At 42.9% G+C, this 23434-nt stretch overlaps 1 protein-coding gene, 1 long non-coding RNA gene and 1 other non-coding gene across 4 annotated transcripts in view; 2 read left to right on the forward strand and 1 right to left on the reverse strand.

The window, feature by feature from the left end:
* Nucleotides 1-8482: 8482 nt before the first annotated feature.
* LOC121289565 lies at nt 8483-15544 on the reverse strand. Its single transcript, XR_005945607.1, has 3 exons — nt 15459-15544; nt 13544-13649; nt 8483-8634 (listed from the first exon to the last, which is right to left on the reverse strand). It is a non-coding gene; the product is annotated as an uncharacterized LOC121289565 (long non-coding RNA).
* trnag-ccc lies at nt 14082-14152 on the forward strand. Its single transcript has one exon. It is a non-coding gene; the product is annotated as a tRNA-Gly (tRNA).
* A 937-nt stretch (nt 15545-16481) lies between the features above and the next one.
* The window catches only part of LOC121289761 (nucleolysin TIA-1-like), a 44833-nt gene continuing 37880 nt past the window's right edge, over nt 16482-23434 (forward strand). For both annotated transcript variants that reach the window (XM_041209484.1, XM_041209485.1), the window contains exon 1: nt 16482-16684. In XM_041209484.1, coding sequence (XP_041065418.1) covers nt 16653-16684 — 32 coding nt within the window. In that variant the 5' untranslated portion in view covers nt 16482-16652. The remainder of the gene's footprint in view (nt 16685-23434) is intronic.

Genomic DNA, 23434 nt, shown 5'->3' on the forward strand with positions numbered 1-23434 from the left:
TACCACATTTGCTGTCCTCCAGTCCTCTGGCACCTCCCCTGTGGCCAGAGAGGGTTTGAAAATTAGTGTCAGAGCCCCTGCAATCTCCTCCCTTGCCTCACACAGCAGCCTAGGGTACATCTCCTCTGGGCCGGGGGATTTATCCACTTTTAAACCGCTAATACCTTGTGCCTCTCAATGCTAATTCGTTAAAGTATATCACAGTCCCCCTCCCTGATTTCCACCCCTACATCGTCCTTCTCCATAGTGAGCACAGATGAAATGTAATCATTTCAAATCTCACCTACGTCCTCCAGCTCCAAGCACAGAGATAAAAACAAAAAAACTGCAGACGCTGGAAATCCAAAACAAAAACAGAATTACCTGGAAAAACTCAGCAGGTCTGGCAGCATCGGCGGAGAAGAAAAGAGTTGACGTTTCGAGTCCTCATGACCCTTCGACAGAACTTGCGTTCGAGTCCAAGAAAGAGTTGAAATATAAGCTGGTTTAAGGTGTGTGTGTGGGGGGCGGAGAGATAGAGAGACAAAGAGGTGGAGGCGGGGGAGGGGGGGTGTGGTTGTAGGGACAAACAAGCAGTGATAGAAGCAGATCATCAAAAGATGTCAACGACAATAGTACAATAGAACACATAGGTGTTAAAGTTAAAGTTGGTGATATTATCTAAACGAATGTGCTAATTAAGAATGGATGGTAGGGCACTCAAGGTATAGCTCTAGTGGGGTTTTTTTTTATATAATGGAAATAAGTGGGAAAAGGAAAATCTTTATAACAGGTTGCCACTTTGGTCCCTAATGGGCCCTACTCTTTCCATGGTTAACCTCTGGCCCTTAATATATTTATAAAAATGTCTTGGGATTTTCCTTTATCTTGCCCACCAGTGTTTTTTCATGCCCCCTCTTCACTCTCCTAATTACTTTTTTAAGTACCCCCCCCCCGCCCTACACTTTCTATACATCTCTAGGGCTTCCTGGGAAATGAGCTCATCATCTCCGGTCTCAAAGAGAAGAGTGGTACTTGGGAAGGGGAGGTTGGCGGGTGGGGAGGTGGGGGTGGGGGGCGGGGGGGAGGTGGTTTGTTAAAGCCCTATCTCTGGCACATGGCATCTTTGCATAACCTTATATATCAACCATTATACAACAGGGGGCATAGCCTTACTTGGGTATGACTGAGCAGGCATTGGTCGGAGTTTCCACCTAGACTGCTATGATGGCTTCACTTGAGAAGGTAGTCAAAGTGGAGACAGCCTGCCTCTTAACGGTCACATTGATAACCTTCTCATCTCCCTGAACACTGTCAGCAGTATCATCTCACTAACACAAGCATGTCGTGATGCCATCTGATGTCTGCAGAACAGGCAAAACAGCACGATGTGGAAACAGCAAGCATTCCTGTGCAGATTCTGTTCCTTTGACAAGGTTCATGTGCAAAATGTTGACTTATGTGCATTATCATAGAAACAGGTGAATGGTCAGATGATTTGACTCTGTGGGTATGCCTATGCCTTCCTGTTCATGTATTCCTAAGGCTTCCTCCCAAACCTGGGACTCCTCTATCAGCCTGTGGATGAGCTTGCCAGGCTGTGAAGTATCTCCACTCCATCTCCAAAAGCAGGTGGCCCTGACACACCAGCAGAAGTGTTCCAAGATGCTGTCACCCATTCATTCAGGGGGTCAGGGGTGCGCCACAGGGACACTCACGCTGGGCATGGTGTTCAGACCTCACAACCAGACAGCAAATCCTCCTCACTGCCTCATGCCAAGCAGGTGTATTTCCTCGACTTTGACATATAAAATAAACCCTGAAGGGCCAGGCTCTAGTTTTAATGTTATGCTCTGATTGGACTGTCTGGGACATTACATCCAATACTGCAGCAATATGGGCAAAAGAGGAAAGGGGAGCGTGAGTAATTGCATTGCTATTCACAAGAGCTAGCACAGACTTGAAAGGGCCGAATGGCCTTCTTCTCTGCTCTGCTGCACTCTTCTTTGATTCTAATGCAGATCTTGATATTTGCAAACCCTATCCCTGTGCCGATTAAAGTCTCATATTCGAAACAATAAAAATAAGCAAAGCATTTTTCTGTATCATACTCTGTGAATTCCCTTGTTACTTTGGTGCTTTCAAGGATTTATTGATTATGAAATTTAACAAATTATACATATGAAAGGACAGGATGGTATAAATTAGATGAAGACTATATTTTGACTGCAAGCCATCTTAAGCAAATATATTTGTTTCGCCATTATTGATCTTTCTTTTTCATTTTTCCTCTTTAATATTCCAATTTCCCACCAGCGTTTATGAGATTGCCACAGGGCGTGTCATAATTTCCTTAGACTTCTAGGACCTCTTTAATCCATGTTTCTACTCTCACTGTTCTAGACCTTTTCTCTTTATTCCATGTGCAAGTTAGCTAATTTCACCCATTCAAGGAAGCCGTGTACTTGATATGTCTGCCCTTCAGTGTCCTGGAAATCCCAGGCATCCCTGAGCTTGTGTTCTGCTGACCGAGACACAACTGAAAGGTTGTTCGTTTCCTTGTGTGGGCCTCAGGCTTTTGGGTGCACTTTGCACTTGCTGGGTGTTAAGCTACTTCAGGCTGCCGGTGTTGAAGATCTGCATGGGTCCATGTCTGTGGGGCAAAAGAGCTTAACATCTATAAACCTGAAGAACAGGGAGGCTGCCCCGATAGTGACCCTGGCATGTGGGGATCAGCCATTTTCACATTTTTTTTAAGTACAGAACCTAAGAGATCTGTTGCTGGACGGGAAACTCTGCACTAGATAGAGGCAGGGGTTAACGATTAGTTTAGCTCTACCGGACTAGTTCTGAGACCTGCTCCCCAGTTTTCTGAGGCTTACAGTGTGGCCACCCCCCCACCCCCTCCCCCCACCCCACCCCCGCAAGAATTACTCCAGATGTTCATTGCTGATCATCCCCCCCTATTCTGAAGAGAGAGAAAAAAACGCAAGTTAACATTTCGGTCCTGATGCATGTCACCACGCAAAATGTCAACACGTCTTCGTTTCTCAACTGCTACACTATGTTTCCAGAAGGTTCTGCTTATGTTTTGCATTTCCATAGTTTCTTCCTTTTCAGTCACATTCCTTCCCATCTCTCTCTGGCCAATGCTACTGCCAGAGAACCTCATTTGTGTCAAGCAACTACCCTCATCTCCGAGCTTCTTTTGTGTCTCACACTACCACTATCAACTTCCTGGGGTTAACATGGACCAAAAGCTGAACTGGACCAGCCATATAAATACTACAAGAGCAGGTCAAAGGCTGAGAATTCTGCGGCAAGTAACTCACCTCCTATCGCCCCAAAGCCTGTCCACCATCTACAAGACACAAGTCAGGAATGCATTGGAATACTCCCCACTTGCCTGGAAGAGTGCAGCTCCAATAACATTCAAGAAACTTGACACCATCCAGGACATTGCAGCCCACTCGACTGGCACCCCATCCACAAACATTCACTCCCTCCACCACCGACGCACAATAGCAGCAGTATGTACCATCTACAAGGTGCGCTGCAGGAATTCACCAAGGCTCCTTTGACAGCACCTTCCAAATCTGTGACCTCTACCATCTAGAAGGGCAAGGGCAGCAGATAGATGGAAACAACACAACCTGCAAGCTTCCCTCCAAACCACTCACCATCCTGACTTGGAACTATGTCGCTATTCCTTCACTGTCGCTGGGTCAAAAATCTTGGAACTGTCTACCTAACAGCACTGTGGTTGTACCTACAGGTGGGCTGCTGCAGTTCAAGAAGGCAGCTCACCACCACTTTCTCCAGAGCAATTAGGGATAGGCAATAAATGCTGGCCCAGCCAGCGATACCCACATCCTGATAAAGAAGGGGGCAAAAAGCCTGGCTGTGATAGCTACGCCACTTTTCATGTGAAGAGGATTGTCCTGGCAATAGGTAAAACTGACACAGACTCTGGTGAACACACAAATCTCCAGATATAAAAACAAAAAAACTGCGGATGCTGGAAATCCAAAACAAAAACAAAAACAGAATTACCTGGAAAAACTCAGCAGTTCTGGCAGCATCGGCGGAGAAGAAAAGAGTTGACGTTTCGAGTCCTCATGACCCTTCGACAGAACTTGAGTTCGAGTCCAAGAAAGAGTTGAAATATAAGCTGGTTTAAGGTGTGTGTGTGGGGGGCGGGGAGAGAGAGAGAGAGAGAGGTGGAGTGGGGGTGTGGTTGTAGGGACAAACAAGCAGTGATAGAAGCAGATCATCAAAAGATGTCAACAACAATAATACAAAAGAACACATAGGTGTTAAAGTTAAAGTTGGTGATATTATCTAAACAAATGTGCTAATTAAGAATGGATGGTAGGGCACTCAAGGTATAGCTCTAGTGGGGGTGGGGAGAGCATAAAAGATGTTAAAAAAAAAAAAAATAAATAAATATTTTTTTTTCTTTTTCTCTTTTTATAATGGAAATAGGTGGGAAAAGGAAAATCTATGGAGAGCTTCCCAAATGCACAATGCTGAGCAGTGTCAACTGGCACTTGTATGTCTTTGTAGGTCATTCACTCACCTCGTATGGGTTCATGTATTGCGCTGAATGAAGGGGACATGAAGTGAAGGAAGTTAATCGCGAAAAATTGTAAAAGATAGAGGGGGGCGGGGGGACCAAATGTTTGCCACTGCAACTGTGAATAGATAGATTTGCACACAGCCTCCTTTTCAAATGCAACTTTGAATTCAATGCAGGTTCTGGGTACATTCTGTCTGTGTTGAGCTGCCGCATCCTGGACAAATTAGATTCCATCGAGCTGCAGTAAAAATAAACTGGAGCCTGTGTGAATATATTTCTCTCTCTTCCCACTTGCATCATTTCTGCTGCATCTGCAAGTTCAGAGCTTGACTCAGCCTCTGCTATTCCCATGGGGCCCCTTTCTAGTTGCTGAAGTTACTTTGTCTGGATCGAGCAAACTCAGTTTACATGTTCCTACCAGTTTCCAAACTTGCATCAAGCCTGCTTCACTCATCAGCCCTGCGCTCGCTGACTTACATCAACTTTCAGTCTGGCCACACCTTGATCGTTTTCAAATCCCTCCATGGCCTTGTCCCTCCCTAACTCTGTGACCTCCTCTGTACTCCACCAATTCTGGACTCCTGCGAGTCTCCGATTTCAATCGCTCTGTTTGTTCATGCCCTCAGCTGTCTGGGGCCTAAGTTCTGGAATTCTCTCCCCTCCCTGCACCTCTCTCTCTCTCCTCCTTCAATATAGCCCTTACAACCTGCCCCTTTTTACCAAGCTGTTCATTCACTTGATCTTGACTTGGTGCCAATTCTGTTCTTCTTTTGCTTAAGGCCAGCGCTTGTTCCTCATCCCTAATTGCCCTTCACCTGAGTGGCTTGCTTGGCCATTTCAGAGGGCAGTTAAGAGTCAATCACATGGCTGCAGGTTTAGAGTCACATGTGGGCCAGACCGGGTAAGGCTGGCAGATTTCCCTTCCCTAAGGGGCAGCAGTGAACCACATGGGCAATGAATGAAAAAACAAAAACAGAATTACCTTGGAAAAACTCAGCAGGTCTGGCAGCATTGACAGAGAAGAAAAGAGTTGACATTTTGAGTCCTCATGACCCTTCAACAGAACTGAGTAAAAATAGGAGAGGGGTGAAATATAAGCTGGTTTAAGGTGGGGGGTGGGGGGAGAGAAGTGGGGGGGGGGAGGGATTGTAGGGACAAGCAAGCAGTGATAGGAGCAGATAATCAAAAGATGTCACAGACAAAAGAACAAAGAGGTGTTAAAGTTGGTGATATTATCTAAACGAATGTGCTAATTAAGAATGGATGGCAGGGCACTCAAGGTACAGCTCTAGTGGGGGTGGGGTGAAATAAGACTAACAGGGCATAAAAGGTATAGATTTAAAAATAATGGAAATAGATGGGCAAAGAAAATTCTATATAAATTATTGGAAAAAACAAAAGAAGGGGGAAGAAACAGAAAGGGGGTGGGGATGGAGTTCAAGATCTAAAGTTGTTAAATTCAATATTCAGTCCGGAAGGCTGTAAAGCGCCTAGTCGGAAGATGAGGTGCTGTTCCTCCAGTTTGCGCTGGGCTTCACTGGAACAATGCAGCAAGCCAAGGACAGACATGTGGGCAAGAGAGCAGGGTGGAGTGTTAAAATGGCAAGCGACAGGGAGGTTTGGGTCATTCTTGCGGACAGACCGCAGGTGTTCTGCAAGGCGGTCGCCCAGTTTGCGTTTGGTCCCTCCAATATAGAGGAATGATAGTTGCCGTTGACTAGCTTTCAGGTTTTTATTAATTGAATTTAAACTCCACCAGCTGCCACGATGGGATTTGAATCTATGTCAACAGCCTGGGCCTCTGGCGATTACTAGTCTAACGAGATTACCACTACACTACCATTTTGATAATGCCCCCAGGCAGAGTCCTGGGGCATTTTACGACATCAAAGGCGCTATATTAATGCAGGTTGTTGTTAATCATGATTCAGTATAAAATATATAACTATTTTTCCCTTGCACCCCCTGTAAACAACCCCACCCCCCCCCCCACCCCTGCCCCACTTTTCCCTTGTCTCACCCTGAGATGTTACACAGGTAATGGCTACATTCTAGTGCTCTCACCCAAGGGACCATTCTGCCTGTCTGAGCCCAGCCACCGACTGTTTGGGAGCCATTGAACCCTTCACATGTTTTTTTTTTTAATTCGCAGGATCTGCCCTGGATTTGTAGGGTTGAAGTCTAAAATCAAGAAAAGTGGAGAAAAAGGAGAGGCTTCACCCTAAAACGAGCAATTTAACAATTTAACAATGATCCAAATGATTAAAGTGCCACCCGGTGGCTGGAATAAGAACAACATCACAATAATTCCAATTGCTTGGTGGGGTTGGGGGGGGGGCGGTGGGCGGGGGGACTGCCACCTGGGTAGCTGTCATCTGCTCCAACACGACAGCGCAATTGCAGCAGCATGGAAAGAATCAGAAAGATTTATAGCGCAGATGGAGTCCATTTTCTCTATTCTCTAATGGGCGTGTGGGTGTCACTGACCAAACCCGCACTGAGTGGCCCATTGTGTGCCTGTCAGTAATGTGAATGGTGCACCTGCTCCGAAAAAATACCGGTACTCAGCCATCGCCGTGCCTAGATTCGAAGATGATGTCTACTCAGGGTCGCGGGTTTCTGCGACGGGTCTTCATGTGACTGAACTGGCTGATCCTCCGCCCGCCGATCTTTGGACACATGGGTCCCACAAGGTGGTGGGATCTGGAGGACAGGGTCCACTTCCTTTTCTTACCTTCTACGGTTGGTAGCAAGTTCCGCCCAGTCATTAATATCAATGCTGCAGTGCGTCAAGGACAGCTTCAAAGTGGTTTCTTTGCAGCCCATGTAAGGTGGATTCAAGCAGCCGCCGGAAATTTTTGCGAGATAATTTTTTTATTTAAAAGGCTGTCATGCGCTCCTGTTAATATAACTGAACCATTAGTGCTTAACTTTTTAAAAAAAAAATTCATTCTCATATTACCAGTAAAGGCAGGCCTAGCCAACAATGCCCATCCCTGCTCAGAGGGCATTTGTCACATTTAAGGCCAGCAGATTCCCTTCCCAAAAGGGGAAGCAGTGAATCAAATGGGTTTTGTAGTCACCATCAGAATTTTAATTCCAGATTTTTATTGAATTCAAATGTCACCAAAGGCCACGGTGGAATTTGAACCCCAGGTTCCTCCAAGCATTAACCCGTCTGGAATAACAGTCCAATGACAACGTCACTATGCCACTGCCTTCCTCCTCATGGACTTAACGGGATATTTTCTGCATTGTTGGCCCAGACCTCGCTGGCACATCATTGGTTCTCAGAATCTGGCTGGTGAACACAAGGCTGAGGAGAAGGTGTCGGAAGTTCAGCCCCTCGAGCCAGTTCCGCCATTCAATAAGGTCATGACTAATCTGATCATGGCCTTAGCCCCACTTTCCTGCCTACCCCCCTGATGCTGGACTTTTTCCTGCAATGGCTGTGGGTTGGTATTTCTATCTGCTTATATTGTTATGGGTGTGTGACCAGGTTACTAATCTAGAGGCTTTGGCTAACGATCTGGAGATATGAGTTTAAATCCTTTATTCGCTGGGCAATAAAGATGCTAATATGAGTGACGGTGACCATGAAACTACCAGATTGCTGTAAAACACCTATCTGGCTCCCTAATGTCCTTTTGGCAAGGAAATCTGCCATCTTTACCCGGTCTGGCTTACATATGTGACTCCAGATGCACAGCAACATGGTTGATTCTTCTGAGGTGGTCTCCCAAGCCATTCAGTTGGGCAATAAATGTTGGCCTTGTCATTGATGCCCATAATTGCTCTGTGGTTGAATATAAAATAAAACGCATCTTTGGATGAAAAAGTTGTGCAACATGCAACAGGTAATAATAATCTTGTTGGCACCCTCTAGATCTGTCAACCATTCCAATCTGCTTTAATATATCTGCTAAATATGCTGGTGACTGCCTGAAAACCAGAGAACCTGCATTCGGCTGGTGCTTATGGCTCACTTAAGGTGTCTTGAGCCAGGACTTCGGAAGATCTTCAGAAGCATCCAATATTCCAGTTTAGCATTCTCCTTCAAATAATCAGCTGCAGTGCTGTGCAGAAGACAAAAAAAAATTTGCATTTATAGAAAGCCTTTCACAATCTCAGAGCATCCCAAGCGCTTTACAGCCAATTGACTCTTCTGAAGGTGTTATAGTGTGGCCTTGTCGCCTGTTTGTAACAGAGTTGATCTGCAGACAACTTTCTAAGTGCAAACGTTAGGTTTATTTACAATACAGCCAGCAGCAACTACATGTGTGTATTCAACTCCATCTCTATCTCTACACTGACTGTGGAGGTAGCCCGCGCTGCTAACACATTGGTTTACACAGATCACGTGATCCTATATCACAGGACTATTCTTAAAGGTACAGTCCAACATTTAAGAAAACCATAATTACTACATTCCTTCCCCTTTAACTTTGCTGTACATATTGTATTTGCAAGTATATTTATCTCATGACATTATAATATTTACACAATCATGAAATTTACAAGTTCGGACATTCAGGTCATTTCCTGGTTCGTGTGGAACATCGATTTCAGATTCTTTTTTCAGGAACCACATTCTCTGGAACTGCATGAACATCAGGTACCTCAGGGGGCACTTGCAGTTCAGTGTCTGATAGAGACATCAGGCATGTCAGTCCTTGGTTGAGCATCTCCAACAGGAAACATTGATCCAGTAATGGTTACAGGTGGAACCATATCTTGTGGTATCTCCCTTTCTCTTAAATGGTCCACATGCTTATGGGTGATCCGGCCTTCCACTCCCACGTGGTATGATAATGGTCTGGTCACTGAACTTACTTTACCAGGTAACCATTTCTGTCCTCCACCGACACTCTTTACATATACTGCTTCTTCAACAGTAAATTGTCTCTCACGACCATGCAAGTCACGTGCAGCTTTTTGGTTTCCTTGACTCTTCTCCATCTCCCCCGCCAAATTTGGAAATATTAGGCTTAGTCTTGTCCTAAGACGGCATCTCATCAAACGTTCTGCAGGTGTTGCTCCTGTCGTCATGTGAGAGGTCGTTCTGTAGTGAAAAAGAAAGTGCCCAAGCTTGGCCTCCAACAAATTGCCTGTTAACTTCCTCATGGCTGCCTTAAAAGCTTGAACTGCCCTTCCCGCCAGTCTGTTTGATGATGGATGGTATGGTGCAGTCTTCACATGGGCAATACCGTTGAGGCTGATAAACCATTGGAATTCAGCACTCGTGAATGCAGCGCCATTATCGGATACGACTACCTCTGGCGGTCCATGGATGGCGAGGCTCTGGCATAGTTTCTCTCTTGTCGCGTCTGACGTTGGTGACTTCACCTCATAAACTTCTAGCCACTTGGAATGGGCATCTACAATCAGTAGAAACATGGTGCCAAGGAAGGGTCCGACATAGTCGATGTTTAACCGCACCCAGGGTCTACCAGGCCACTCCCACGGGTGCAGTGGGGCTGCCACTGGAAACTTTTGCAGCCGCTGACATTGCACACAGTGCTTTACCACATTCTCAACATTGCCAACCATTCCCGGCCACTATAGGTAGCTGCGAGCTATGGTCTTCATTCAGGAGATCCTTGGATGGCCACTGTGTAGTTCAACTAAAAGTGGCTCCCTTTCCCTTTGGAGGAACTATTCTCCCTACATCCCACAATGCTACCTTGACTGTTCATCTCGTGTCGTCGTTTGAAGGACAATTTCATTTCATCGGAGACTAGTTCCTGGGACCAACCAAGTAACACCTGGTCTAGCACTCAAGATAGGACTGGGTCCGGACCTAAACAGTTTTGGACCTATCAGGTACATACTGGTGAGGAACCTAGAAAATGTAACAGTAAAACATGTTCCTGTGGAACTGGGATGTGTTGATCATTCTCTTGTAAGGGCTGGTGACTCAGGGCATCAGCATTTGGTGTATTCAAAAGCCCCCAACATTAGGGCCCATCGTGGTATTCTTGTTGAGGCTATGGGTGGTATAGCCTTTTTCTCGCTAAACAAACCCAACAGTAGTTTGTGGTCTGATGCAATCATGAAATTCTGCCCATGCACATGTTGGTGAAATTTTTTTTACACCAAAAATAATCAACAGGTCTTCCTTTTTGATCTGGGGATATCCTTTAGCAGCTGTGGTAAGTGCCCTGGACACATAGCCTACTGGCCACTCTGTGCTGTGGTCCATTCTATGAGATAGTGCCGCTTCCACTCCATAGGCAGACGCATCACATGTTAACACCAAGTCTTTCGTCTGGTCCTAAGGCACTAACAGATTGGGTGGGTGTAACAGCTGTTTCACTTTCATGAAACCCTCTTTTTGGGGTGCCTCCTAAGACCTACGATGGTTCTTTCTGAGCAGTGAATGTAGAGGGGCCAGAACTGTAGATAATTTGGGTAAAAAATGCCCATAATAATTTATCATTCCTAAAAACAATTTAAGTTCAGAGGCGTTCTTGGGTGCAGGTGCCTAGCTTATTGCTTTAACCTTCTCTTCAACCGGGTGTAAACCCTGGGAATCTACCCGGTGACCCAAACTGATTATTTCCTTTGCTTGAAAAGTGCATTTTCCCTTTATCAGTCACGCTCCTGCTTGTAAAAAGCATTTTAGGACTTCCTCTAGGTTAGTCAAGTGTTCCTTTTCAGTGAATCCATTTATCAGCACATCAACTAAGTAACTACAACCTTGCAGTAAGCTTTCCATTGTTCTCTGAAAGATGGTGTAGGCTGTGGAAACACTGAAAGGCAAGCGTGTATATTGGTACAACCCTTTGTGGGTATTAATTGTAACAAATTCCCAGGAGGCATCGTCCAACTCTAATTGCTGACATGCGTGACTCATGTCCAGCTTTATATACATTGTTACGTTGTCCCTCCTGCCAGCTTGGCATATAGGTCTTCAATTTCTGGAATGGGGCACCTGTCCAGTTTGGCTGCTCGGTTGACCGTTAGTTTATAGTCCCCACAAATTGGGACGCTTTGGTCTGCTTTAAGGACAGGGCCTATGGGTGCTGCCCATTCTGAGGATTGAACTACTTTTATGGCACCCAACCTCTCTAGCCGGTTCAGCTCAGCATCAACCTTCTCTCTCAGGGCGCATGGCACCACTCTTGCTTTCATGAAGGGAGGTGCTGCTTCTGGATCCATGTAAGTCTTGGGCTGCAGGCCTTGGATTTGTCCCAGTTCATCCTTGAAGACAGTGCCACACTTTCTAAGCATCACTGGTAGTCCACTTGCTCTCAACTGGTAGATTTCAGACCAGTCTAATTTAATCTTCTTTAACCAATCTCGCCCTAGAAGGCTTGGCCCTTCACCTACTACCACCATCAACGTTAGCTGCGTCGAATGGTTTCTATAATGGACAGTTACTCTGCTAATACCTTTTACTTGGATTTCTTTGCCTGTGTATGTTTTCAGCTTGGTAGATGTTTGTACCAAATTTAATGGATGTTCACCATTATTTAAATATCTGAAAGTGTGTTCTCCAATTATAGTGGTGAAAGCTCCCATGTCTACTTGCATTTTTACTGGTTTACCATTCATTGCACTGTAACAAATATTGGCTCTGTCTTCCCAGCTTCCATGTTAAACAATGAATAAATGTCAGAATTTGTTGTTTCTAACTCTTCCACACTGTAGGCTTCATTGGGCTTCTTCTTGGAGCCTGTTTGGAAGCCTGTTTAAATCTCTCTGTGCACCGTCTCATTATATGTCCACATCTGTGACAAAAGTAACATTCTACTTTCTTATACCGCCAATTGCTAGAAGACTGATTGTTTCCACATCGATTAAAGTTGTTCTTCGATTTAGCTATTAAATTATTTCTTCTTATTTTTTGATTAGCATGTTTCCCGCTGCACGGTGGAGTCTCGTTTTCTCGCACCACTATCAGCTGACTATTCCTGCCCGATTTGGAGTATGCCGCCATTTTGCGCCCCTCTTATTGCTTGTCAATCTCTTACAGCGCTTTCCATGGCCAGCGCTATTTCCAATGCCTTCTTAAAAACCAGATTCGCTTCAGCCAGCAAACTTCTCTGACTAGTGTCTTCCTTCACACCACACACTAACGATCTCTGGGCATGTCATTCAGAGTCTCACCAAACTCGCAATGTTCCCTTAGTTGCTTCAAATTCACCGCGTAGCTAGCAACTGTCTCACCTGGGGCTCTGTTTCATGAATTGAGCCAGAATCTTTGCACCGTGACTGAGGTTTTGGGTTGAAAATGTCCCTTCACGAAGTCCACAAGTTCTGTGAAATTCTTCGAATCTGGGGCACTGGCTGCCGTCAAACTTTGAATCAAACTGTAGGTTTTGCTCCCACAAGTACTCAAGAGGATTGCTAGCCTCTTCTCTTCCCCCATAATTTTGTTTGCTTGAAAGAAGAACGCTATATACAATATATACTGAGACCAATCATCTGTGGCTGGCTCAAAGGGATCGATTCTACCAAATTGTGGCATTTTGGGTGAGTATATCTTCTATTATTTTAAACGGAAGTTGATACTCAATCTCTGGGCGAGGTACAGTACCGATTCTGATTTATATTGATTTATCCTCGTCGCCAGTTTGTTATAGTCTTGTCGCCTATTTGTAATAGAGTTGATCTGCAGACAACTTTCTAAATGGAAACATTATGTTTATTTACATTACAGCCAGCAGCAACTACACGTGTGTATTCAACTCCATCTCTATCTCTGCACAGACTGTGGAGGTAGCCCGTGCTGCTGACACATTGGTTTACACAGATCATGTGATCTTACATCACAGGGCTATTCTTAAAGGTACAGTCCAACATTTGACAAAACCATAATTACTACAGAAGGATGTTCATTGTAAGTCTCCTTGGAGAAGTGAAAATTGAGAGGCAATTTGACAGCGGTATTAAAAATCATGCGACAGAGTAGATAGCGAGAAACTGTTCCCATTAACGGAAGGGTTGAGAAACAGCTTACGCCAATATAAGGTGACTGACCTTGCATCTGAAAATCCTAATGCCCTGGCCTTTAGCATCCAAATATATCTGAAATTATTCCAGAGTTTTCACCTCCACTGCTGCATCTGTTCTGCTTTTCATCACTCTGTGAAGAACAGATTTCTAATATCAGCCCTTTTCATTAGTTTGAACTTCTGTCTGCTTTCTCTTCAGGCTTCCTAATTTGAAGTGCAAGCCATTCAGCCCATCAGTTCTCACCAAAGGTTATACCTGAAATATGGTAGACCAGCTCTCTTTTAGATATGGGGATGAATTTTGTGTGCACTCATTTTTATATTTACCTCAGAATCAAATGGGGGGAGGGAGGAGTGAAAGAAATATTTTAAAACCTAGCCCAAACAGCCACCCGCCCACCCCCCCTCCAAAAAAAACTGTTCCAGGCAAGTCTTGGCGAAATGCTACTAACAACTTACAAATAAAGAATACAATGAGAAGAACTGAAGAGTGACAGTATACCAATTGAAAGGACAACAGTTCCTGGCACCTTTGATCATGAACAAGGCGGGTGTAGATATCTGCGCCGCTGGTGTAGTGGTATCATGCAAGATTCCCATTCTTGCGACCCGGGTTCGATTCCCGGGCGGCGCATGGAACTTTTTCAACGGAGTAATTTTAATGTTAATTTGTAAGCATTGCAATTAATTCCACCGCACTTTCACCGTCCGTTTCCCCTGTGTAAATTACTGTACAAGTCTGCTGATCATTTGCTTTGCTACATCATGCAGAACTTTTGTGTAAGTTTACATTTCCTTCGGTCGGCAGTAATGAGTGGAAGCAGAATAAGAGTTAAAATGTTCTTTCGCGCAATGTGGAGAACAAACCCCTTTAAAATATATATAAAAACAAAAAAACTGCGGATGCTGGAAATCCAAAACAAAAACAGAATTTAAAAGTTGTTTTAAATGAGGGGTGTTGGAGAAAGAGGAAGAGAGAGTTGGTTGCGTAATTGATTAACAGATTTTTCAAAATCTGTAAACCAAAAAGGTGCATTTATTGGTGCCACATGCCTATCTCTCAAAACCATGCCAATAGAGAATGAATACTATTGGATGCAGACACTGTCGAAAAAAGTTGCACATATTTCTTAAATAAAAAACAGAAAATGCTGCGAATATTTAGCAGATCAATTAACATTTGGGAGAGAAAAGATTAACGTTTATGATTTGAGAACAACGTAGTATTTTGCTTAGGTATATGTATATTTCCTTCTTTGCATATATATTTTTAATGCATATTTATTTTACTAATTCTTTCTATACATATAAATGTATTTCCTTCTAAATCTTTATATGTTTAAAATAAAATTCATCTCTTTCTACATCTATTTCTATATATTAATTTCTTTATGTAAATTACTTTACATATTTCAAATAAAATGCATCTATTCCTACATGTATATTTCTATAAATGTAATATTTATATAAATATCTTTACATCTTCAAACTGAAATGTATTTCTATATATATTTTTAATTAGAATATAAATATAAAAATATATTTGAATTGGATACTCTCCGCTTGCCTGGATGAGTGCAACTTCAACAACACTCAAGAAGCTCAACACCGTCCAGGGCTGAGCAGGCCTGCTTGATTAGCAGCCCAACCACCAACTTAAACATTCACTCCCACCATCAGTGATGCACAGTGACAACACTGTGTACCAGTAACATGACACACTGCACCAACTTGTCAAGCCTCTTTCGACAGCATCTTCCAAACCCATGACCTTTACTACCTAGAAGGACAAGGGCTGCAGATACATGGGAACACCAGCACCTGCAAGTTCCCCTTCAAGCCACACAACATTCTGATTTGGAAATATATTGCCATTTCTTCACTGTCGCTGGATCAAAATCCTGGAACCCCCTTCCTAACAGCACTGTGGGTGTACCTACACCAGGTGGACTGTAGTGGTTCAAGGTGATGGCTCACGGGCAATCTGGAATGAATAAATCCTGGTCCAGCTAGCAACGTTCACATCCTACAAAATAAGAAAAACAATTCTTTAAATTGTTGTAGTTATATACTCAAAGTGAAATTTATTTCTAATTAAATGTGCTTCTTGAAGTACACATTTTAAACACAACCCACGATTTTTAAAAAATCTTTATTTAAATATCTTTCCACATTCAAAGTGAAATTTATTTGTAATTAATCATTTTTCTTTATGTGCACATAAATATATTTGAAGTACACCCTGTGGAAGAATAAAAAAAATCTTTATATAAATTTCTTTATATGTTCAAAATGAAATTTATTTCTAGTTAAATGTACTTCATTACATTATATATGTATGTTTGAAATATACCCTATGAATCAAAAATATTTATTTCTTTATAGAAATACCTTTACATGTTTAAACTGAAATTTAATTCGAATTAAATGTATTTTTGATATAGGCAGATACTGTGTATATTTGAGGCACATCCAGCGAAAGAATTTTTAAAAAGTCTTTATATGAATATGTCCAGGGAGGAACTTATCTCTAATTAAATGCATTAATATTTGAAACTAAACATAAAGCAGCCCAACATGTTCTGCTACCCGCATGTCAGTGACAAGGGCTTTATTTGTAAAGTTCAGCCAGAGTGAAAGTTTGGGGAAACTTCGGCCTAAAGCTGTGGCGGCGTGCGCAGTGTGGGGAGGCCGGGGCGCGTGCGCAGTGTGGGGAGGCCGGGGCGCGTGCGCGGTGTGGGGCGGCCGGCGCGTGCGCAGTGAGGGGCGGCCTGCGCGTGCGCAGTGAGGGGAAGGCCGGGGCGCAGGCGCAGTGTGGCGGGAGAGCGGCCATTTTCTCTCTCGGTGTGTCTGTGGAGTTATTTCACCCCCCCCCCCCCACCTCCAAACACACACACAACCCCCCCCCCCCCCTCCCTCTCTACTGGAGCCCAGCCCAGGCCGATCCTTCCCCCTCCCTCCCTCCCTCCCTTCCACTTCCTCAGGCTTTGTTCGGCCGCCGCTCTGAAAAAAAAACAAAACACCTTCTCGTCACCAAGAAGAAGAAGAAGAAAAAAATCAATTGAAAAAGCAAAAGGAAAAGGAAAAAAAAAAAACCCAAAATAACTCCGAGCCTCAGCGACGCTCCCGCCACGATGATGGAGGACGACGGGCAGCCGAGAACCCTGTGAGTAAGGAAAGGCCGAGGCTGCGGCCTACCGCCCACCCCCCCCCCCCCCCCCCCGGCCAGGCCTCTCCCCAGCCTCTGCTCCGTCCTTCAGTGTCTCTCAGGCCTCCTCTTTCCCCCCCCCCCCCCCTCCCCCCCCTCCCCCCCCCCCCCCACACCATTCCCCCTCCCCACTTTTCCTTTTATTTTTTTATCTTCAACTCCTCAGGCCTCGAGTCGACCGGTTTTTTTTTTAAAAACATATATTTTTCGTTGACGTGACTGTGCTGGGGAGAGAGAGAGAGAGAGAGAGAGCCTCCAGGGTCCGCTTTCCTCGCCATAATCTTCCTGAGCAATCTGCCTCCTAAAGGGAAAGCCACCCTGAGGGGGGAAGGTTTATCTTTAGCATCGTTTACCTCACTATAATCTGCCTGAACAATCTTGTCTTTTAAAGAGAAAGAGCCTCCTCTTCTCGCCCCCCCCCCCCATCCCATCCATCCCTTCCCATCTCTGAGGTGGAAGATTTGTCTTAAAAACATCGAAACTTGGCTCACAGTCTTGTGCGTTTTGTCCACTGACATTCTTAACGTCCTTTTTTTTTAATTCAACTTCTCCCCCCCCCCATCCCATTCAGAAAGTCTGAATTTGGGATTGGGAAGACCACCAGCAACGCTTTTCTTCTCTCTTCTATCCCCATCCACTCTTACCCCAAGTTTTGAGTGGATCTGAGAAAACCCCATGTTGCTGCTTTCATATATTTAGAACTGCTCGCAAAACCCTCCTGGGATTTAAGTTTAGACATGATGGTGCCTATTGTCTCCCACGCAGCTGGGGAGTTTTAAGTGGAGGCAGCAAATGGATATTTTTTTTTAAAAACATTAAACTGCAATTATAACACATTGTTAGTGGAAAAAAAACAGTTTGCGTTCAGTATTTTTCAGTGTTTGGGTGTTTGTGGATGATTAAGGTGATGTAATGTGCCAATTTGAACATTTTCTGTTTATATTCTTTTTGGAATAAAGTTTTGGTGTGCAGTTATGCAGTAGAATTAAATTGTGTTTAAGTGCAGGCAGAAAGATAGCTATACCTAATTATGAGGGACTTGTTAGAATCTCTTGGTGTTCGGTTGAATCATCTGGCATATTCTTAAGTTCTGTTCTTTGAGGGTGACTTGTCTGGGAAAATTGCACAATAAGAGGGCATACATATTGAAACAGCTATGATCTCTCTCTCTCTCTCTCCCCTATCTAATATTGATAGTTTAACATGATGACTGCTCACTGTGAAATGTCTCCTCCAATTGGGAGTCTAATAGTTTGTCTGCTATTACTTTGTCAATTGGGTGGCCACAGTTGGATTTTAAGACAAGTCATTTCTAGATTAAATACCAAAAACATTCCCAGTGCATGTACTGGTTTTCAGTAGGTTTTTAAGTCACGTTCTGTAATGTATTGGATCCAATTACAGAACTGAAATTAGTACATGACCAAATGTAGCTACTGCATATAGTCCTTTCATAATCAGACATTTAGACACAGCAATGTCTGGATGGGTGATAAAATCATACAAACTGCTATAAATATAGTACAATGCATTCACAATTCTCTGGGAAGAAAGGACAGAGAAAAATGAGTGCACTTTTACCTGTTCATGGCTTATGTACATACAGCAACTTAAATCTTGGATGATTTCTACAATTTTAGGTATTTTGATTGTCTGGAGGCATCGGTCTTATTGGCAGGTATTGGCATCCAACAAACCTGATTTGATTTGTGAGAATCTTGCCACTTTAGGGCATTGGAATTTGCAAGGTGTGCTTTTATTCCAGTTGTATGATTTCCCTTGCCTTCTGTTATGCTTGCAATTCCTTTGGTGGAAAGTGAGCTGAACTGTTGAAAGCAGCATAATCTTAACCAAAAAGGCAAACTGAACCTACTATTATGCTGTTTCTTGACTCAACATATTAGTAGCAATACAGAAAAACTTGCATTCAAGGTTTTTCAATGTTCTGTGTTCTTAATTCATCTCAAATTGCTCCCACCATCAGTACTTCCTACTTTTCTATAGCTGAAATCATTTTTAAAAATTCTTTCATGTGCATCACTGGCAATTGTTGACATCCCTAATTGCCCTTGAACTGAGTGGCTTACCTGGCTGTTTTAGAGGGCAGTTAAGAGTTTGGAGTCACATGTAGGCCAGACCTTCCCAACTGGGACATTTGTAAACCAGATGGGTTTTTACAAAAATCAATGATAGTTTCGTGGCTCTGTTAATGGTACTAGCTTTCAACTCCAGATTTAAGTGTTTTTATCAAATGAATTCCTTCATTAATTGAATTCAAATTCCACAACTGCTGAGTCCCCAGAGCATTAGCCGGGCCTCTGGATTACTAGCCGAGTGGCATTGCCACTGCACCACTATCTCCCCATGTATATAAGCTTAGGAGGGGCAGAATCAATAATTGTATTTCTGGGAGTTTTTAACCATTCAAATGCCTATTGTATGAGAAGTTCACCTGTATGTCATGTACTTGGTTAAAATCCTTGTGAGAGTGTTGCTTTTTTGGTGGAAGCTGTCTGACTTGACAAGCTCCTATCAGAAGGTGGCATGCTTGAGGTGAGTTGTCCATCATGTGGACGGTTACTGAGTTTTCAGAATCAGGTTGGCTGTAAATGTTGGATTACCTTGCTGTGATGCTTTCCCTCTGCCAACTCATGTCCACCATATGTTGCATATAATTCCTCCCATACACTGTCCTACCATGTGGGCTTTTACTTTTACTGTAATTCTTTCACATTGGGACATCTATTTAATTACTTCAGCCATAAGACACTTCTGATTGCAAATTGGATCTTTACAACATATAAGCTGCTGTTCAGTAATTTACATTGGTCACTCAGAACAGCCCATTTCATGTGTACTTGCTTAATAATACAATTACATTACATTTCTGCATTACAGCAATGACTACACTTCACCTTCCTTGGTTGTAAAGTGCTTTGGGGCATCCTACGGTCATGAAAGACATATAAATAAATGCAAGTCCTGTTTTAATTTGTTAGCCCCAGATTTTCTTTCTCTCAGTCTTTGTGATATTGACAGCTAGGAGTTTGTTGTGGGGGATGTTAGCCTGCTTATTAATCCTAGTTTTTTTCATCTCTACATTGATCATTCTGCTGACTCTTTCAATTACTTAGAATTAATATTCCGGAATTAGTGCAAAGAGTGATTGAAGCTTTTTCACTCCACAATTGAAATTATATAGTTGATGGTAGTCCTTAAGGTAAATGGTAAGAGTGAACTGATTAACTACCAGTTAACCACCTGTGGATACTATCTGCAATATTGTGCAGGACTACAGTAGACAAAACGGAAATTGAAGTGATACACTAGTAATGAAGTCCCTTGTCAAAAAACCGAATTAAATGAATAAACAATTACACACATTGCTGTGGATTTATGATAGTCTTACACTGATAAACGTTGTCTATTCCTAATTGAGCATTCAAAACTTTGCTTCAATCCATGTGGAGAATTTTATTTCTGAAGAAATAATTTCTTGCTGTTTAGGTCGCAGGATGACTAACCTGTTGATCAAGAGCATGACAGAGTTTTGTCACAGCAGAGCTACAATACTTGCATTGCTTTGGCACTTTGTAAATGGAACGGAACTGCCCTCCAAAAGCTTTGCTTAACTGGGGACCCATGTTTTTCAGGATATTTACCCTGATTGTTGGGTTTCCAATTAAAAATAAAGTTGCAGGCCTCTATTCTTTCTCCCTGTTCCCCTCCCTCCCTCAGATTTCCAGCCTCTAATGGACTTTATTAGGAACAGTGACCTCATTAAGTAAACTGAAAAAGCAGTTTTCTCCCAGTCTGTTTATAAGAAAATAAAACTTCTGTGACTTTCAAGTAGAAAATTTGTGACATGAAAGCGAGATGTTTTCATTGAAGTAGCAGGGCTTTATGTGACACTCAGGTTGTCTTATTTGGGATCTTTTCCAGTGATCTTTGAAATTTGCATTTCAATAGCCTTTAACATAAAAATGCCCCAGTTAGACATGGCATTTTTAAAAAAAAAACTTATTTTGGGCTTATGTATTCATTGCCTTGAACAGAAGTGTCGTAAATAAATCCACAGAAAAGCTGCAGTCTTTCAAAATAAAAATACCTGGAAAAACTCAGCAGGCCTGGCAGCATTTATTTTTGTTTTGGATTTCCAGCATCCGCAGATTTTTGCTTTTATCTGCAGTCTTTCGAGTTGCTCATCTTGAGTATACTAAAAAGAATAGCCATAAGTGCACTTGATTGGTTAAAATTGTAACAGCTTTACCACTCTTCTTCCGTCAACACGATCACATTGTGTGTGCAATATTACATGGCAACTCTGGGGTTTTAAAGGGCACGTTAAATGAAACAAACTTTAATCTTAGTTTGGACAAAGACCTAATATCAAAAATGGCAGGAAATGGTTTGCAGTGTAACATTGTAGCTTTTTGAAATGATGAACACGTGTTAGCTTGGCATCGTTTATGGTAAGTCACTCATATTGAAACTGCTGCAAAAGAGCAACTGTTTACATTTTAGTTTGGCAGCATTTTAAGTTGAAGAAAATGTAGGGCTGTGGGAATCCCTTCATAACTCCACCAGATTTGTGATGTTCATTATGGTGTGCTAAGGGAACTATGATGGCTCGTGTCTGCATTTTCCAAGTACTTTGAAGTTTAGTGACGGTGGGGGTTGTATTCTCCGGTGTTGCAAAGATAGTTGATCGCATTCCATTGCAACAGTGAGAGTGGGGTAGGCCAGAGGAGGAGCATCAGTCGGAGCTTCTGCCCCAATCATTATGTGATCTAGATTGAGAGTGCGGGTGCACATGCCAGCTGAGAAGAAAATCAGTTCACTGCGAACAAATAGTCAGGTGGAACACACTGTTCAAGCTCACATATGAAAATTCATCATTTAGATGAGGAACCGGAGGCCTGCACTAGTCATGGAACCATACCTCAGCACGATCTCACCTCCGATAGAGTGACGATAGCATTGTAATAAAATTCTATCTATTTCATGTTTGTGCTCAGGAGTTAGAAAGAATGGAGGGGGGGGGTCACTGCTTCTGTAGCAGTGTAAGTGGTCTCGTGCCACCTAGCAAAAGTGGGAGCTTGGATGTTTCAACATTGCCATGTGTCCTCGAGCAGAAATGCTGCAATTATAAGTGTGTGCTAGTGTAATAGTTTTTACTCTAGATGCTGACCATATTTTAAACTTCTGTAGTTTTAAGCCAAGGCAAGGCGAGATGAGCCAAGTGCTTCAGAATTTTTTCTGCTGGTTTTCAGTTGCTGTGTTTCATGGATCGAATGGTGAAACAAGATGACTTTACCTTGTTTGTCATATGAAATCTCAATATCTCAATGGATGGAGTGTAACAACATCTCATTTTCTGTTACTACTAATCTTTAGGTAGAACTTCTGAAACTCCTGGCATTTTTTTGGCCTGCTTTTTGAAGTTTGTCAAAGCTACTGGGAATTCTCTTTGCAAATTTTTTCACTCCACCTTTGCATGCTAACTAAAAAGAGCCAGGGAGGATCAGCATTCATGTTATGTACTGTTTTCGTTCCTATTATGTTAAACAATGGTACTTTGTTGAGAAGTTTTGAAGCGGTCTCTGAAAACCTGTGTGGCTTTTTGATCTTTGCGCGTAATCCTTTCTATAATTTTTGCATGTAATCAGTAAGAAAAATGAACAAGATCAACTTGATCAAAGAAATTGTAGCAAAAATCAGTATCGCTTTTCTGGTTCAAAATGATCATAGAATGATGCAGCACAGAAGAAGCCAATCAGCTCATCATACCTGCCCCAACTCCGAAGGAGAGCTACCCAATTAATTCCACTGTCTGCTCTTTCCCCATAACCCTTTGATTTTCTTTCTTTTAAGTGTTTATTCAGTCTCCTTTTGAAAATTAATTTTATATTTTTAATATTTTTCTTTTTCAGGCAGTGCATTCCAGATCGCTACAACTGCCTGTTTTTCAAAAAACGTCACCTTTGTTTCTTTTGCAGGTCACCTTATTTCTACGTCTTCTGGTTACCGGTCTTTTTGCTAGCTTCTCCTTATTTAGTCATGATTTTAAACATTTCTAGCAAATCCCCTGTTGCCCTTCTCTGTTTTATGGAGAACAACCCCAGTGTCTCCAGATAACTTGAAGTTCCTCAACCCAGGTGCCCTTCTAGTAAATCCCTTCACTCTCTCTAAGGTGTTAACATCCTTCCTAAACTGTGGTGCCCAAAATTGAATACACCACCCCAGCTGAGACCTAACCAGTGTTTAATAAAGATTTTGCATAGATTCCTTGCTTCTGTGCTCTTCGTCTTGAGTTCCCTGCCCAAAGGCAGCTCTGACCCCACAGCGTCATAACTTCCATGGGTAGGGCCAAGAGCAGGCCCCAGATCCACCCCAGTCGGAATGGGGATCGAACCCACGTTGGTACCAATCTGATCCACACTGGCCATCCAGCCAATTGCAGGTAGATAGCAAGTGGCAGTTTGGAACTTACTTAGTTTGACTTAGCATCATGTTTTTAACTTGAAATAATTACATATAAATGGTTGTGCTGCAGAGTATAGTAAACTTTTTTAAAAATTAAAAATACATACCTGGACAAAGTTATTGATTTATGGAGGAAAAACACAGGTAACCTGTTCTGCACGACTCTGATGGGACCAGTGTGATTTTTGTTTTCAAGCTGAGGGGTTAGGCGTTGCCATGAAG

Source organism: Carcharodon carcharias, chromosome 17 (genome assembly GCF_017639515.1).
Source record: "Carcharodon carcharias isolate sCarCar2 chromosome 17, sCarCar2.pri, whole genome shotgun sequence".
NCBI lineage: Eukaryota > Metazoa > Chordata > Chondrichthyes > Lamniformes > Lamnidae > Carcharodon > Carcharodon carcharias.